This window comes from Arachis ipaensis, chromosome B1, assembly GCF_059453495.1.
Source record: "Arachis ipaensis isolate K30076 ecotype BB chromosome B1, ASM5945349v1, whole genome shotgun sequence".
Lineage (NCBI taxonomy): Eukaryota > Viridiplantae > Streptophyta > Magnoliopsida > Fabales > Fabaceae > Arachis > Arachis ipaensis.
The window spans coordinates 145,749,448-145,769,344 of NC_142436.1; the positions used below are offsets into that span (position 1 = coordinate 145,749,448).

The window sequence follows — 19,897 nt, forward strand, 5'->3', positions numbered from 1 at the left end:
TCTCCTACGATAACACAGAGAAATGCAAGTAGTTCCAATTTCTTGAATTCCAAGTGGTCCTTTTATTTTGCAGTAACCTTATCCACTGACGCAGTCACCTTATCGCTGTTACGTTGGACAAATGCGTAAAACTCTCTCCATATATTAATGGGTCGGTTTTGCCCTTCCAATAACTACGTATACTTATGACCCCACACCAAATGCAACTATATTGTTATCTAAGCACACCTATGATTTTTAAAAATAGTTCAAATTGTAGTGTTTTTTTTTTTTTTTTGTAAATCAAATTTTAAAATTAATTTTTTATTCTAAATTTTATATTTTAAAGTTTAGATCCTAATCCTAAATCTTCCAAAAAAAAAAAAGAGTTAAAAAATAATGTAATAACCAAAAATTAACTTGACTAATAAAAAAACTAATTTTCTATATTTATTCTTTTAAAAAATTTATTAAAAAATACTGATTTCAACAGCTAAAACCCACGACTTAATTATAGATTAATCAGTTTATAAATATAAATGCAAGACAGCTCATCATATATATGCCAAATTTCCAATGTGTATATGTGTATATATAGTTATATATAGTAAGAATTAATTTGTGTGTGGAGGTCCATGAGATGATGTTTGACATTATATGCGATCATATATATGCTGGACCATGGCATGCATGCATATGGCTCGTGGTTGTCATAGCTAATAGGTATAGCAATTAGTCAAATTAGGTTTGAATTTCTTTTATCTTCAATTATATATGCATGCTACCATACAGAGAACAGACTTCATTTTTTGGAACCGGTACGGTCCCCCCAACAAGCTCTCCTTTCATTTCAGTTCCTTAATTATCGTTCTTCTCCTTTCAAGATCCAAATAATTAACTAATAATTAATTCTGCTAAGTAGATAATAGAAATTGTAAACAATATAAATAATAAAATAATAGACTACAATACTAACCTGCCAAAACTTAAAAAAAAAAAAAAAACACTCCATTCTCAATTACTCAACGAAAAACTCTATTCTCACTTCATAAATTTTAATCATTCACTTCTTACTCTATTAATCGCCGCACCAATTCTCTCCCAAACCCTCTCAACACCGTCGCTATTTTCCTCACCAGCCACCCTCATCGGTATCGCTTCCTCTCTCATCATCCAACCTCAGCACCATCGTTGCTTCCCTCACCAGCCACCCTCACTGGCGTCGTTCTCTCCCTTACCAGACACCCTTATCGCTGCCGAACTTCTTCTCCTTCTTTCACACGCTCCTGCACACGTTGCCGCACTCTTATTCACAGGGGTGTCCGCGAATCGAATCGGATCGGATATGATATCCGCGTTTTTTAGTGTCGGATCGGATATTGGATATATCCGCATAATTAAACGTTCTCTTTTTAATCATATTTCTATGTAAAAAAAATCGATAAAAATATTTCTTTTATACTTTTAAACTTATTTATTCCTAAAATATTTTTAATCAAACTCTTTCTGAATAACAAAAATAAAATAATACAATATATGAATAATAATTACTAACTAAAACATACAAACAAGTAAATATAATACCAAATATATATATTTATTTTTTTTAATTATTATGGTGCGGATCTGCGGATCCGCGGATCGGATACGCAGATGTAGAGCAGATATCCGCGATCCGATCCGCAAAGGGTGCGGATCCGATCCGATCAATTTGCGGATCGGATCGTATCCGCAATTTTTGGATCGGATGCGGATATTTACTGCAGATACGATCCGATTCATGGATACCCCTACTTATCCAAGTTGCACCGCCGCCTTCCACAGGTGCCGGTATACTGTCGTCACTGCCAACTGCAGCAACATCATTGATACAATAACGCGCAGGTTCTTCAACAACATCAGTTGACTACAAAAAGGTTAATTGATAGTTAGGATTTTATTTTTTAAATGGATGTTAATGCAATGTATTAGGTTTCAGGTAATAGTTACAGTGTGTCGAAATAGATGTTGTATGATTTGGGTTGAATTAATTGATTTTTCTTCTTCCTGAGACCATTTATATATTTGAATAATTGGACTCAGCTGAAAAAAAAAAAAAAAAACTTGTGACTATTGCTGATTTGCTTAGTTTTTATTTGGGATAAGTACTTTTTTCGTCCCCAAGATCTGGGGTCAAAATCAATTTTGTCCCTAATCTTTTTTTGTTATTAAAATCATCCTCAACGTTACAAAACGTTATAAAATCGTCTTTCTCCACATCAATTTTATTTTTTTGACCAAATTACCCTTAACAAATAATAAATATAATATTAAAAAATAATAACAAAAAACAAAAACACCCCCACTCCCACCCACCCCCTACCTCTTCGAACTCCCCCTGTTCCCTGTTCCCTCCCCATCCCTTCCTCCTACTCCTCTTCGAACTCTCCCATTTCCCAATCCCCAGTTCTTCTTCTCAAACTTAAACAAAACACCCTCCCCTTTCAGTCAATTCAGCAACAACAACAACTACAAAAATAAAAACAAACACTCCAACCCTGCCCTTGCCCGCGATATCTCTTCCCTGTTTTCTCTCCATCCCGTTTCTGCTACTCTCTTCAAATTCTCCCTTCCCCAAACCCCAATTCTTCTTCTCAACTTAAACAAAAAACCTTTCCCCTTCAGCCAATTCAGCCAATTCAACAACAACCATAAAATAAATCAACAGAAACTTTAGATTTAACAATTCAACAATCATCATCAGCTACAACTTCAGATCAAAATCAGCAATAATAGAAATTTTTATGTTCTTCAAAAATAAAAAAAATAAAAAAAGGAAGAACGAAAATAGGAAGGAAGTGACAAAAATAAAAAAATTCCTCCTACTGCTGCTGGCGCCGGTACTGTCGCAGCTGTGGGTAATGGAGCTTGACGCTGAAAACAAGAGCTTTCTCTGCAGACCCGAACTTGATCCGGCCAACGGCCCGTGTGATCTTGCGCGTCGTTGAAGAGGATGTTGTTGCATGTGAAGATTCCGTAGACCTCGCAGTGGCAGAGATGTGGGAGCGCACGGCCTCTAGAAGGCAGAGGGTCAGGGCTCAAAGTTTCAATCTTGGTGTCGAAAGCGAGTCTGCGAAGGTGATGGATGGGAATGAAGCAAGAGAAGCATGTGCAGAGGGAGGAATCGGAGGGAGCGAAGAAGCAGAGGAGAAGGGACCCACCGCTACCATCTTCATAACCCACGGATCTGGCTCCGACACTGGTTGGCTCTTCCAGAAGATCTGCATCCTAGGCCATGGCCGCTCTGACAGTGAACGGGCTTGATCTTCTCTGCACCGCATGGAAGTGAAGACGAAGAAGATGAAGAAGAAGATAAAGGGTTGTTGTTGTGAATGAGAAGAAGAAGAAGATGAAGAAGAAAGAAGATATGAGAAGAAGAAGATGAAAGGTGGGAACTGATGATACTGATGGGATGGGATGGGATCTGGGGTGGAGGGTGAGAGAGTAGGAGGAAGGAAAATTGGGGGTGGGTTTGGGGTGGGGGGAGAGACGAAGAGATGCTGGGTGTGGGTGGGGTGGGGTTTTATTTTTTTTAATATTATTTTTATTAATAGTTAAGGGTAATTTGGTCCAAAAAAATAGAAAAGAACGATTTTATAATGTTTTGTAATGTTGAGGATGATTTTAATAATAAAAAAAGATTAGGGACGAAATTGATTTTGACCACAGACCTTGGGGACGAAAAAAGTACTTATCCCTTTTTATTTTATTTTCATTACTATATATTTCTAATTTTGGTTTAGTTAGTCTAGGATTCTGGTAGTATGTACGTTATTTGAATGAGATGTTACTTAAATTTTTTGAACTAATGGATACTTATTTATCTTTTAAACCACTTTATATGACTGGTTTTAGATTACTTTACTTGCTGGAAATAAGACGGATGTTAGTTTACTATGTATACGGATGGTTCGTTTCTTTCAATAAATGGATGTTTGTTTTGGTTATGTAATTGGTCTTTTACTTGATTTACTATGTGCTTTATGAGTTAATTAAATAATTAGTTGAAACTTATTTTAGTTGTACTTAAATCAACCTAATTAAATTCATAGGTTTCTTTTATTATGTGGTTTGGGAGTTATGGAGAAAAATTGGATTAGATTTAGTTTAATTTTTCTTGAATTGAAATTGGGTTTGAGTTAAGCTATTTAAACATGGTGCATGGTGGAATTTTAGTTAATTTGTTAGATGTTTATTATCAACTAAAGCGAATGTTCATTTTACTATGTATGCAGATTATTCATTCATTCGAAAAGTGGATGTTTATTTTAGTTATAACATTGGTCTTTTGCTTTAGTTGCTAGATTCTGCATGCACATGCTCCATAAGTTTCTTTTGTTATGTGGTTTGGGAGCTACGGAGAAAAATTAGATTAGATTTAGTTTATTTTTTCTTGAATTGAAGTTGGGTTTGAGTTAAGCTATTTAAGCATGATGCACGGCAAGAATTTTGGTCAATTTGTTAGATGTTTATTATCAACTAATGCGAATGTTCATTTGACTATGTATGCAGATGGTTCGTTCATTCGAAAAGTGGATGTTTATTTTAGATATAACATTGGTCTTTTACGTACCTAGTAAAATGAACATCAAGCGAATTTCATTGTATCTACTTAAATCCAATCCAAATTAAATAAACATCAACTTTAAAATGAAAATATCCATCTGCATACCTAGTAAAATAAACAACAATTCAAGGCGTCCTGGGGTCGTGAACAGCAAGGCGGCGATCCAAGGAAAGACACAACACGATTGCAGGAGAACAGAATCGTGAATCAACTATGGTTGCAACTGCGAGGATTTTACGGGACAGCGGTACTCACGAAAAGACAAACACCACCGCGGGTGATGGCTGCCTCCGGTGACGACTGTGGAATGCAGAAGTGGACCGACGGCGTCTTTGTTCAAAATGCGCGGTGCAACACAGGGAAAAAGAGGGCTCACGGCGGCTTCGCTTGCATGGTCAATGGTTACTGCGGCACGCGGCACGATGCAAGGGAGAAGATGACGAACAGTATAACAATCCAAATTTTTTAAAATTGAATAATGAGTTGTTTATGATTTATTATTTTATTTAAAAAATTTATTTTTCTAAAAGTAATTAAATTAAATTTTATGATATTTTAAATTTAAAATTTATTATTATTATTATTATTATTATTATTATTATTATTATTATTATTATTATTTTGTTTAAAAGAAAAAGAAAAAAAGAAGAAGTAGCCGAAAGCCTTAAGGAAGTAAAGATAATGAAAACCAAAGGTTGCTTGCATGTAAACATATGTATAAGCATGACACATGTTATTCTATTTAATAATCATCATCATTTTAACTTCATTTGCTTCTTTATCACCGATCCAATATGAAAGAATAAGAGAAAGGGATTGACCGAGAGAGAAAGGGAGAGAACCGAAGCTCTTTGATTTCTTTGGCTTTGATTTCTTTAAATTCGTAATTCCAATAAAAAGTCTAATTTAATAAAATTGTTTGTATCTTCTTCTTCTATACGTTGGCGTTATTTTTGTTTAGTAGAAGTTGAGAATGACGTAACTCTTCTTTCTTTTGAGTTCGGCCAATTGGAGTTCTAGGAGGCACAGACGACTTCTGACGTTTTCTTCTTCAGCAGTTCGGTCAAAAAGTTTTTCCAAAATTTTTGTTGATTCTGATTTCGTACAAAGGTAGGGGATTTCATGTTAAAATTAACTGTTTTAATTTATGAATGCCATGGAAGTCTAGTGGATATTTACAAATAATTTATGATTGTTTGGAATGACTGAATGATAATTTTGAATTGTATTTGTGACTGAATGTGATGAATATGTATTTGATTTCTTGATTGTTTAGAAATGCTGAGAATTCTGATTGTTGAGTTGGAAAGTCAATTTGATTTGTTGGTATTGAATTGATATTTGAAAATGATTTCTGATTTTGGAAACGTTTGAAAAGAAGTTGAGAATGGTTTGATTGGGACCCGAAAAGGGTGGCAAAGTTCGAGTTTTAGAGGAGATGTTGTCGAAATTTTATTATGAAACTTAAGAATTTGTTTGAAATATTTAGAAAAAGATTGGACTTGAGAAATTGTATTATTTGGCTTTTGATTTATTAAGAAAATATTTACGTTTGGGTTTGATTTATTAAGAAAGACTTTATGTTTTGAGTTTGATTGTTGTCCTCTCTAAAGTCTCGAGATCCTGCGGTGAGAGTTATTTAATAAATGATTCTTTTAAAGAGGTTTAAATCTGAAATTGTTTTGAAGTTGGGTTGGAAAATCATGGTTAAGAAAGAACTGGTTTTTGTATGAAAGAAGAACTTGTTGTAAGTAAAGTGATTTCGGAGGTTTGGAAAGGTTATAAAGAGAGGTGTTAGTTTTAAATAAAAATAACTTGAATCCGGTTTATTAAGTAAAGGGACCTCTGCCATAGAAGAGTAGAGAGCAGTAACTGAAAAGATATTGAGTGTTGTTGGGCCTTAGTGCCAAGTGTTTAGTGAGGATGGCGATACATAACGCTCACTTGACACAATAGAGACGGCTCAGTGAGGACGGCAATACGTAACGCTCACTGGAGGCCGTGGGCTTTATGTGTGAATGATTGTGCAGGGATGCCCGTGTGTATGGAATGACTTTCAGGAGAAAGTGGCACATGCTTCAGCTGGAAAATCAGCGCCTGTAAGTACTTGCAGAGGTCATGTTTGGCATACTTCAACTGGAGAATCAGCGCCTGTAAGAAGTAGAAACTTGCAGAGGTTATGCCGCTACAATGCCTTATCTGACTTGTGAGTCGGATTGCGTCGGGTGCAGGTCGAAACCGATAAATGAGCTCATTACCTGCGATAGGACTAGACATGCATCATCATTATTTGCATATTTGCATTTGATTGTGTTTGCTTATCTTGTCTCTCTGTGATTGTGCTGTTTGTCTTATTGCTATTTGTTTGTGTTGATCTGTTTCCTGTGCTATTAGTTTATGTATTGAGGTGACTGAGAACTAAGGTTGTGATTGAGATTTGTCTTAAGTTCAGAAATTTAAAGAAGGTAATTAATTATATAAAGTAATAGTAAAAATTATTTTCAAAAGGTTTGATAAAAATATAGTTTTACTGAGTAAAGTGAATTATTTGCATTTTATCTCATTACTCTTACGGTATTCCCATTCCCTATTGAGAACGCGTGGTTTGTTCTCACCCCAAAATCTTCCACCCTTTCAGTGACACAGGTTCGAAGACTCAGTTTGAAGTTGCGGGCGATTATTAGTCTTATTTGAGTTAAGTTTATGTGTTGAGTCACTTTCCTAGAATTCCCTCGACTTTGTTAGTTAAGATTTTATTTTATACAGAGGGGTAGGAGTTGTATCTAAGTTTCATTTGAATTCTTTTGTATGATATTTATTATTCTTACTAACTATGTGACTAGTATTGCTTGGAGATCTTTGATATATGATTTTAATTAATAGAAACAAAACTTTTTGGCTTTTTTTTTTAAATTGAAACGCGAAATCGAACTAAAAGCTCAGTATTAAATATTAAATACGAAAAATAGGTCAGTAATGCCTCACTTTTGGTACGATCATGACGTGCTGAAAGTTAGGGTGTTACAAATGGTGGCTACGCTTACATGGTCGATGGTTGCTGTAGCACACGGGGGAGGAAGCTGCGATGGCGCGTCGGAGGTGGGGGCGGCACAAGTAGGAATCCGTGTGGCGCAATGGAGGATGCTGGGGGCTGTGATGGTGCGACGGCGGTGGGGGTGGCACAAGGGGAAATCCGTGCGACGTGACAGAGGATGCTAGGCGATGGCTAGTGAGAAATGGAAAGTGCGGCTAGGGAGAGAAAGAAAAGTTTTTCTGAGTAAAATTAGAGTTAGTTGGGGTAGTACTTTTTTAAATAGGTTTTTTATATTTTAAAATTAATTTTACCTTCCTTTTTTAATCCGTTGTTCGTATTGTTTACTATATGCATTGTTCTCCTATCGTTTCTCATTAATTTAACACTTTTCAATTAACGCTATAGTGATGATTGTATATAACCAATTTGGTTAAATAGTCAATTTGCTCGTCCATTTGAATAAGTATCGAGAAGTACCAAAAGTTAAAGGTACGTTTGGTTTGCGTTTTCATTTTCTATTTTTATTTTCAGTGTTCTCTATTTTTTGAATTTTGTGAAGGAAAAATTAAAAACAGGAGGTGAAAACAAAAAACAAAATTTTATTGTTTTCATTTTTTTCTTTATAAAATCCAAAAAATAGAAACACCGAAATAAAAACAGAAAATAAAAACGCAAATCAATAAAACACCCTAATTAATATATAAAAAAAATAATAATAATCAACAATATATTTAGATATCTAAACCTTAGAGTATGTTATTTAGTCAAATTTTAAAAAATAAATATAATTAATACATTAAAAATATATTAATTAAATTTTTTTTTTCATTTCAATGTTTTGACAATATTACATAATACGTTTATTATTAATAATACTAGTGTCTTATCAAGCATTTCGTATTTTTTAATTTGTAGCTTATTATTAATTTGTAGCATTTCGTATTTTTAGTAAAATTATGTGGGAGAAACAAAAAAAAAACTTGTGAAAAAACCAAAAATTCAAATCAAATAAGCACCATCTCTTTATAATATAGATAGATAATATCTCTTTTTCAATTAAACAAATATTCAAATAATTTTTTAATATTTAATTACAAAATTAACACTCTATAATATTTATAATAGAAGCTTTTTCAACGAAAACAATTATTATATGTAATATAAAAAATAAATTAAATAAAACAATAAAAAGTAAATAAATTATATATATTATAAAAAAACTATAAAAAATTACTAAATACTAATAATTTTAATTATATTTGAGAAACTATACTTAGTTTTAGATAATTAGCTATTTGTATTATTGTTTGTTTTAAATTTATATAATACAATATTTTTTATCATTGTATTAATATCTAATAACATAATTTTTTTGCACATAATTTTCTTTTAAAATGTGGGGCAAAAAATTATTATAATGGGTCAATTGTCGGACTTAAATTCTGTTCTATATATACAGTAATTTATTAATTTTCTTAAATTGAGTTTAGATCATAACTTTATTTTTGATTTGGCAACTACTTGTAAGATACCATGAAAAAAATTAATAATAGTATATATATGGGCTGATTTTTTTTAATATGATTTAGTGTTTTGAGTAATGCTTCATTATGATCATTTGGGAGAAATTACACTGTTATGACGGCGTTATTTTAAGAAATTAGGGGGGAAGAAATCGGTGGAACCGATTTCAAGGAGAGAGAAGAGGGAACACAAATCGGTCCCACCGATTTGTGGAAGAGAGATGAAGAACACAAATCGGTCCCACCGATTTGTGTAAGATGGAGATACCAAATCGGACCCACCGATTTGTAGGAGTCCTATTTTATAACATAGTAATCGGTCCCACCGATTTCGGGCATGAAAAATGTTTTTTTTAATACGACAGTGCACCAATCGGAGCGAGCGATTTGTGCGGAACGCGGTCGGTGGGTCCGATTTGCCGTAACTGCTTAAATAAAATGAAGAAAACATCACAGAAGCTTCATTTCTTCGTCTCTGGTCTCCGTCTAAGCTGATGTTCTTCCTCCTCTCCTTTTATTCTTCTCCGTCATTCTTTCCGTCATTCTTATAGAAAAAATTTAAATGAGTGTGAAAATAGGCAAGTATGTATACTGATATTGATGATAGAGTTGTGTTGAAGATTTATTGTTATGGGCAGATTTTGTTGCAAACATATGAAGGAGTTCAATTTGTGTGTGAAAATCCAGTAGATGTTGTTATTCTGTTCACGTTGTCGTTTGAGGAATTGAAAGGTGTGATTTGTGAGAAGATAGATTCTCAAAGATCTAGGAGAGTATCATGTATTTTGTACAGGTATCCTTTATCTGTGTTTGGTGGGTTCGTTCAATTTCAGACCAAGTACGTGACGGATGAAGCGAGTATGCATGAAATGTTTTCAATGTATATGGAAAATCGCCACCGAATGTCTTATATCGAGTTGTATGTTGAGTTTGAGCAATCTAAAGCGGACCGTAACATTGTGTTGGAAGATTATAATAGTGAAAGCGAGGATGAATTTGAAAGTAACTATGAGATCGTTGGTCCAGGTGAACACGAAGATGAAGCTGGCGGCGACATGAATGCAGATGTGGCGGTAGTTGCAGATGCACTAGCAAACCCGCATCCGTTTCAGGAGCCTTCTTTCATGCGGTCGTTGGATTTGGAGGCTATGCACGCACCGGAGTTTCCGCAATATATGAATCCAGGTGCGTAAAGCTAGATAGTTGTATGAAACTCTTAAGTAGCAGATCATTATGTCAGATAAGTAATATATGTGATATGTGGATAGTCATTTGTGAGCATAGCATTTGGTTTTTTTATTAATTAATAGTTCTTTGTTATGAGTTATATTTAGATGTTCTTTACGTAGATAGAATAGCGACAAAGAAGACTATTATGATCTTACATGGTAAAGTGTGTTTATTAATTGAGTTGTAATAAATGATTTATTGCTAAGTACACAATAAATCCTATTATTTTTGATGTATGCAGTGCTTCCTGTTGTGGCGGATGGTGAGTTCACAGTGGGGATGGAATTCAGTTCAAGGGAGGCAGTAATCAAGGCAATGAAAGATTATACCATCCGGAAAGGTGTAGACTATCGGGTATATGAGTCGGAACCGACGACATTCTATGCCAAATGTACAGAATATGGTAATGGTTGTGACTGGTTGATCAGGGTTACCAAAATGCAGAAGAAGTACTATTGGGAGATAAGGAGGTACAACGGAAGTCACACGTGTACAAGGTCTACTATTTCTCAAGACCATTCGAAGCTGGAGTCGAAGACAGTTGCAGAAGCAATTAAGCCATTGGTAGAGGCTGACCCGTCTATAAAGGTAAAATCAGTAATTGCTGAAGTCCAGTCAAAGTTTAACTACACCATCAGTTATCGCAAGGCTTGGTTAGCAAAGCAACAGGCGGTGGAATCAATTTTCGGAGGTTGGGAGGCATCGTATGAAGCTTTGCCCATATGGTTTGAGGCCATGTGTCACAAGGAGCCATCAGCAGTGGTTCACTTCGAAACAATGCCTGCTTACCAGGGGGATGATTTGGTTCCTGATATACGTGTACTGCATAGAATCTTCTGGAGTTATTACCCTTGTATAAGGGCCTTCAGACACTGCAAGCCAGTGGTGCAGGTGGACGGGACTCATTTGTATGGAAAATACAAGGGTTGTTTATTGGTTGCAGTCTCACAAGATGGTAATAACAACATCGTGCCTATTGCATTCGCCATAGTGGAGGGAGAGACTTCTGACGCATGGTACTTTTTCCTGAGTAACTTGCATCAACATGTGGTGACACGTGATGGTGTGGGACTCATCTCTGATCGACACGATTCTATTAGGTCAGCTATTGAGAGAAGTAATGGGGCTTGGTCTCCTCCTAGAGCATTCCATATGTTTTGTATCCGACATATTGAATCCAACTTCTTGACACCTTACTTGCAGAAGCTCATAGTCAATATTGGTAAGTTTAAATACAATGAACTTTGAATTTATTGTCAGTACGATCAAATAGAATGGTGTTCATTGTTGACTGAATATTTTTCATAGGATACTAGAGAACAATCAGGGAGTACCAGATGCACTATGAACGATTAAAGGAACGGGGTGAGGCTTACACCAACTGGCTTAATTGGATCCCACGTGAGCAGTATGCTTTGGCATTTGATGGTGGATACCGATGGGGTCATATGACCACCAATCTTGTGGAGTAAATCAACTCCGTCTTAAAGGGTGCACGCAATCTCCCGGTGACTGCGCTTGTTAAGGCTACATTTTACAGACTGAATGAGTTGTTCACTAGGAAAAGAGCTGAAGCTGAAGCCCGAATAAATGCTGGACTTGTGTTCTCTGAGATGGTGACCACCAAGGTGCATGCAAATCAACGGGCATCGGGTAACATATAGGTTAGTTGTTTTGATAGAGAAAATGAAGTATTTGAGGTACGGGAGATGCCAAGTGGGGTTGAGTATGCAGTTGACCTACGCCAGCGTCGTTGCGACTGTGGTGAATTTCAGGTTGACCGAATTCCGTGTCGACATGTGTTTGCTTGTTGTGCAAATCAGTGGTTGGACTAGAAAGTGTACGTTCATGATGTATACAAGATGGACCAAGTTCGAAGAGTATACAGGGCTAGGTTTAGACCACTGAAAAATCCTGCAACGTGGCCTGCTTATCATGGACCTCGATTTGTTGGAAATCCGTTCCTCAGACGTGTGGCCAAAGGTCGTCCGAAGATGACCCACTTCTTGAATGAGATGGACACTCGTATGTTGCGTCGCCCTAGGCGATGCAAGCAATGCGGTGCCGATGGCCATAGTCGTAGTAAATGTCGCCAAAGTGCTGGACCAAGTGCAGGTCCAGCCGAAGAGTAGTAGTTACCTTCTTTTACATTTCATCTGAATGAAGTTTGCTCTGGATACTCAAAATGTGGACCACCCAAATACTGTTGCTGTACCGGGACTGACGCTGAAAAATAATCAGACGGATGCGTCTCAGGAACATATGGTACAAAGTACTCAACCCCCCTGGTGTGGCGGTATTACTGGCGGTGGTGGTGGAGGTACCGGATCCGGTTCCAGTTCCGGCGCTGGTGGTGCTGGAGGACCTTCTGGATTCTATTCGAATACAAGGTTCGACAATTGCAAGTGGTCACCAAATGCAGCTCGGTACCAATGCATGTAAATTTCTAATGGATAATGTAAATGCACTAAGTCATCAGAGAGTGTGTGACTATACCGATTGGTCCACTTCATCACCCAAGAAGAGTGGGTATTGGCCCAATCTTGATTCTTAGGCCCAGTAAGAACTTCGCCGTGTGATGCACCTAGATTCTCTGGTTGATTAGGAACACCCTGTGTCAATCCAAATTGTCTCCTTACTCTATCAGATGCATGCCACTCGATGCATTCAAAAGATATAAGTGGCACTATGTCACTCCAGATAACCGAATTATGATGGATGTCTAAAGGAATCATGTCTGGGTCGATGTTTCCAATGCCATATGCCTGCCAAACAAACTAGACACATCGAACCAGTCAGATGATTACACAACAATTAATTTACTATACAAGTTACATACGGTACTTGTATTTTACAACATACCCGTCCTTCTTGTAGATCATCCAACAATCTCCTGTAGTGCGCAAGAGAATTATATCAGTAGGCATAGTTTTCACGGTCCCAGCTACGCCACCTGCCATCGGACAATTCATTAGTTAACTAATCTTGTAAAAAAACATAAAACAATTTCTATCATACATTTCAATGCATACTTTAATCAAACTTACCTGTTTGCAATTGGAAACACTCGGGGATTGCCGGGAATAGGCGCTAGAAATGGTAGCCGGATCCAAGCCCAAGTGAGCAAGAGTACCAACGGACCATCCATCTTCTTGCAGTCGACACGAGTTGCCCTACACAATGATCTATACAAGTGTGCCAGGCATGCCGAACCCCAACTAAACTGTATGATCTGATGAAAGTTACGGAGCAAAGGTAAAAATTTCCAATGAACAGCTGAACTCGCCTTATCTCCAAACATAACTGTCCCAAATAACAACATTATGTGACACTTTACATACATCTGAATATGCTCAACATTATTCAACACTATACGATCTCTCAAACCCCTAAACCATGTTAATTTTATAAAGCTCCCTCTACATTCCGTCTTCCTCGGTGCAACTCCAAATTGGTGCAAGCACTCGGCTTCCAATGCCTCAAAACAACTCATGGTCGGTTCTGTTACCGGAAGACCATTTGTCGGCAGACCGAGAATCATCGCCACATCCTCCAAGGTCACGGCACACTCACCAACTGGAAAGTGAAACGTGTGAGTTTCAGGCCGCCATCTCTCAATCAGAGCATTAATCATTGCTGACTGACATGGAATAAATCCAATTTGTGAAACATAATAAAATCATGTCTCGCGTAAGTGTGTGACTCAACAATTTGGTTGTATGAATCCTGCGGCTTTAAATGTTCACACAGTAACATCCTTGAACCCTACAATATCACATTTCCACTATAAGTCCCAGTATAATATAACTATATTCTCAAAAACACAATTATCGTTACATGACCATTATAACTAATTTCAGCATAATTGCATTCCAAGCATACGCAATAAATCCGTTATACAAAAATCTTTCAATCATATTCATTACCTTAAAACAGCATACTAATTTATTATTGTTATTATTACTCATAAAATAGCATACTAATTTTTTTTTTTTTATTATTATTATTATTATTATTATTATTATTATTATTATTATTATTATTATTATTATTCATAACACAACATTACAATTTTCTAATCTAAGTTTAGTTACTACTAAGTTATTCTCTAAATTTTAATGAATTAAAATTCATTTATTATTGATCATAAATAAAATAATTTATTAAATTTTAATTATTAATCATAATAAATTATTAAACTCAATTACTACTACTAATAATAACTACAATCTACTTTAGGGGAGCATGTACAGGATCTGATTTCATTAGTTCATTAACTAAAAAAAATTATTTACAGCTTACCATACCATACCATACCATACATACATACATATATACATACATACATGATTAATTTCGACTTTAATTTCTATTTCTAACCACCTAATCATACATGCATACATACATACATACATACATGATTAATTTCAATTTTAATTTCTATTTCTAACCACCTAATAATAAAATCATACATACATATATGATTTAATTAATCTCTACTTAATGCTATTACAATATATATTTCTAATTAAATTTAATATTTATCACTATTATTATTATTAAATCAGATTATTAAAAAATAAAAACTTACATAATTTGGATCTCCAAGATAATTAACAATGTGAAGCTCTGGTTGATTTACTTCTTTAATTTTTTGTCTTCTTGGCATTTTCTTTGAATTCTTTGAGGTGGGGTTGAGGGTGTTGAAGAGAGGGAGACGAAAGTGAAAGAGAGTGAAAGAGAGTGAAAGGGATACGGTTGAGGGTGCTGAAGAGAGGAAAACTAAAGTCAAAGAGAGTGAAAGGGATAGGATGAGGGGGTTCTTTTGTGGCAAGGGGGTCACGGGCAACCGAGGGAATTGTATGCGTCACGCGTGGCCAAGGAACACAAATCGGTGCCATCGATTTGTGCACCCTTCGCGACCTGAAATCGGTGCCTCCGATTTCCTTGCAACCAATCGGTGCCACCGATTTCTGCTACCCAACCGTCACAAATCCGTTAAACACCAATAATCACCATATCGCTGCATAACTCCATCAACGACGTCATATCTAAATTAAAAAACTCTATATGAGTATATCCATCTCATTAAATATATATATATATATATAAACTTCTATCCTTATTTCAATCATTTGTATGCATGGAAGTTTTTTAATTTATTCACAAATTCATAATTAACCAATTACATTATTGTGCTGGCATTATATATATATATATATATATATATATATATATATATATATATATATATATATAAAAGAGTATAATAATAAATGGATATAGATATTTAAAGGTCATAGAAAAAGACCGTATTCATCACGTAAGACATGAATTTCGTTATGAGAAAGTAGAAGGAGCCAATGAAATATGTGTATAATGTATATAATGGAAGTTTAGAGAAATATTAGAGATATAAGTATTAATGTTATTTTTTTTCATCAGCTAAAGTTGTTGGAATGAGTGGTGTTATGACATGATATCAAAGTAAAAGTTTATTTTTTAACTCATATAGCTCATTGTACATATTGTACAAATATTCTATTGGCTCCCTAACAGAATTCGTTAGTTATTTGACTTGAATATTTTGTATGTTTCTACAAATTTTTATCTTAGTTAATATCAACATTGATCCAAAAGTATATTATGCAGCAAATACATAAGCAGCAAAACTTCTTCCTGTTTTAATTTTTGAATGATTAACAAAAGGTAAACTACTACGTCCTTTATTAAACATTGAATATTTTTTAACATGAGAATGAGCATGCATTTCGAGTATTAGAAAAAAATATAAAAATATTATTTGTATACTAAAATTAACCACTAAAATCAGTCATCAATGTATTTGTATATAAATATATATGTGATTTAATTTATTTTAATGTGTATTTATATTTGAAAATGTATTTTATACTTATAACTTAATAATTGATTTTTTTTACGACTACTTTAATAACTGATTTTAGTATAAATATAACATAATTAAAAAAAAAATCATAGTCAAATGAGTAATTCGAAGACAAGAAATAAAATAATAATAAACAGTAATAACAACAATGTGATGTCCGGTTTTTAATTCTCCGGTGATTCATTTAATTGTGTTAATTAAAGCCGTGTGTGATGGTGGCATTGAAAAAGCAATGGCACTACAGGGATGGCAAAAAATTTTTTATCTGCAGATATTCGTAAGATTATTCTCGGCGAAAAAGTTAATAGGAATTTGTAAAATTTTTATGGAGATGGACCTGTCTCCACGAATAAATAAAAATGGAGACAAAAATTGAGGTACTCATTTTATGAAAATTTGTGAAATTCTCACAAAAAAAATTATTTAAATATTTTTTATATAAGTTATGTAAATAATTTTAATTTATTTTATTTTAATTTATATGTTAAAAATTTTATATATATGTAATTATGTTAAATTTGTGTTTAAATTATATTTAATTGAATATAAAATTTTATTCCGATTGTATTGTTTTTTTTTAAAATTTAAAATTTAATAATATTTAATTATCGATAGATATTTACGAATATCTGCCCTTTTCATAAAAAAATATAAATAGAGATTTATGACAAAAATGAGAGGAGAACGGAACGGGGGATCGGAAAGGTCTCCGCTCTCTGAAGACCCATTCCAACTTTAAGTCTTTAACCAAATAAGAAAAGTTAGTTGTAAAAATTATAAAACAAGAAAAAGTGAAGTGTTGCTGGACATGGGACTCATGATTATATTAATATATTAATACAAGCTTATTATATTAATACTCTTAACAAGTATTTTTACAAGAAAAATATTATGGAACTAATAATATTTTTTATATTTTAACTAATAACTAACTACCATTCTATTTTTTTACTAGAAGAGTTTATCTTTAAGTATTTTCTTTCTTAAATCTCTTATTATTATTATTATTATTATTATTATTATTATTATTATTGATATATGACCAGTAAATATTATAATTTTTAATCAGTATTTAATCAGCAATAATTTATACTTATATTTATAAAAATTTATACTTAAAAATATATAATTTATATTTATATTTATCAAAATTTATACATATAAATTAATAAAATATATTTATTCAAATTAATTTAATATTTATATTGATAAAAAATAACAAAAAATATTAAAAATGACTAATTTTTAAACATTTTTTTAATTATTACTTAAAAAAAAAATACAAAAAGAAGTTAGCAAAAGTTGGTTGCATTTTTCTCCAACTTCCACGAATTGCCACTTGGTACAAGTTTGTTGGTCTAGAATCACATTCAACCTGACAATTATTATAATTTAAAAGATAAAAATTCAGATGCAGATAATTTTATACAAAGTTAATAACTAAAAGTCATTAGATGATAATTTAATTAAATTTATCAAATTATTTAATTATTATCAACTATCAACTTCACATAAAGTTAACTGTACTTAAATTTTTACCAATTTAAAAACCTGTAAAAACAATAAATATTTTAATTGCGCGCATGTATTGTTTAATCTTTATCGCCCACTCCCAGTCTCACTCAAACTCCATACAAAAATATTCCATTTCCCTTAAAAGCATATATCATGTGTGTTTCGCCATTCTCTAACTCATAAAAAGCTTAAAACCAGGAGGAACAAACCATAAACAATTAACGATAATATATTGAATCATGAAACTTTAAAGATTTAAATCTGTTGGGAGAAGCCAAAGTGAAAGCTAAGAGCTAAGATGAGACAAGTGAAGAGGGTATGTATTGTAATATATAGTGCTCAGTGTGGGGAATGAGTGTACCACAATGTGTGTTTTGCTCCTAATTAATTAATTATTATTATTCTAACATATATGTCAAACTTTTTTACAGTGATGAAAAGCGTTACTTATTGTGAGGTCTTGTTTATTCATCGTAAGAGAAAAAAGGTTCCAAAGCGAATATACGTTTTGCAGATTGCTACCTTTTTTGCCGTGCTTCACTGCTTTTCTTGCACTATGTATTATAAATTTTCCCAATTATTCAAATATTATAGGGTTGCTTACCTTAAGGATTTGTCATAATTAACTTTAATTTTACTCCTAAGTAATTTTTTCTCCCCCTCTCTCTTTTATTTTCATCTCGTTATTACATTATTATTTTTAGAGAAAATATAGGGAGCCAATGGAATATTTGTACAATGTGTACAATGGAGGTTTAGAGGTATTCGATTCAGTATTAGAGATATAATTATTAGTGTTATCTTTTCTCATCAACTGAAGTTTTTGGGATGAGTGGTATCATGATATGGTATTAGAGCTTTAGATTCGAAAGGTTAGGAGTTCGATTTTTGATAAACCCCAAAATCAACTTAAACTTTTAGGATGAGATGTTTATTATCCCTAGTATTCGGATGATTATTCTGAATAGTCCGAGTCATGTTCATTTTTTAATTCATATAACTCATTGTACATATTGTACAAATATTTTATTAGTTCCTAGCAGAAGTCTTATTTTTATAATTATTTGCTACCTTCAAATTAAATGATGTTTAGGCTATGTCCCAGGCCAGCATCAAACTGATTATGATGATAAAATCTTACCCCAAAGAAAACAACATGAAAAAAAGAGATGACAATGCTGTGGTAGAAGAAAAGGAAAAAAGGGAAAACAATACATAGTATGGAGACCTTATCCTATGGAAGTGGCGTCATGTGACACGTGTCGAGGGAGGGTTTGTTTCCCAAAACAGAGTACATATATAAATAGACCCTTAACTAATAAATAAATAAATAAATTATAAAATATATAAAATTTCAATTTTAATACATTTATTATAATAACTTTAATGCGAAACCCATGTGAGTAGACAGAATTAAATAGTAAATACTATTAAAAGACAAAAAACACTATTCAATAATGAACTAAAAAATTTTAATTCATTGAAAAAATTAAAGGTTAAAATTAGTGATTTTTATTGTTTAATAAAGAAAATTGAAAAAGCAAAGGAGTGAGTCGGAATAATATATGTAGACTGAGAAAGGCAACAACAAAAAAGAGAGAGAGAGAGAGAGGATTGAGGAGTTTTTAGGGATTCAAGTTGGTTGCATTGAACTGAAGTCGCTTCAAAAGGAGAGCTTCCTTCTTCACCTCACACCCTCTATTGTATGTAGCAGCCTTCACACTCAAAAAGTTCTTGAACCTAATACCCACTTTAGTTTGCAGTTTCCACTCCTCTTACCTTCCATATATTAATATTATTATTCTCTTTTTTAATATCAAATTTTGTTATTATTATTTGAATAACGTGGAAACCAATTAATAAGTAATTTGATTTCTACACGAATCTCAATTGTCTCTATTTAGTTTCCAAATTTTACAAATGAAGTGTTGACATGGACAATGACATACTACGCTAGAATCAATAAAATGATACAGTTTTACTTTTTGACGTTTAAATAACCATAAAACGCCGTTGTATTACTTGGTTTGAGAGGAAAAATTTTAATAAACACCACCTATGACGTTTTTAGGTTACGTGAGTGCTAAAACTAAAATAACATC

General features: G+C 33.5%; 1 protein-coding gene across 1 annotated transcript; it reads right to left on the minus strand.

Annotated features, from left to right (window-relative positions):
• Positions 1 to 12,747: 12,747 nt before the first annotated feature.
• On the minus strand, positions 12,748 to 14,006 carry LOC148578766 (serine/threonine-protein phosphatase 7 long form homolog). The gene is made up of 3 exons (XM_088503190.1): positions 13,420 to 14,006; positions 13,235 to 13,265; positions 12,748 to 13,137 (listed from the first exon to the last, which is right to left on the minus strand). Exons 1-3 carry the CDS (start codon positions 14,004 to 14,006, stop codon positions 12,748 to 12,750), a joined length of 1,008 nt encoding a protein of 335 aa, XP_088359316.1.
• Positions 14,007 to 19,897: the final 5,891 nt, after the last annotated feature.

What these genes read in the sequence shown, in the direction of transcription:
- LOC148578766 (XM_088503190.1), bottom strand. Translation starts at nt 14,006, where the DNA reads ATGATTAATGCTCTGATTGAGAGATGGCGGCCTGAAACTCACACGTTT. An exon ending in GTGTTTCCAATTGCAAACAG is followed by an intron (nt 13,266 to 13,419) that starts GTAAGTTTGATT and finishes TGCGCACTACAG; the next exon opens with GAGATTGTTGGATGATCTAC. An exon ending in ATGATCTACAAGAAGGACGG is followed by an intron (nt 13,138 to 13,234) that starts GTATGTTGTAAA and finishes TTTGTTTGGCAG; the next exon opens with GCATATGGCATTGGAAACAT.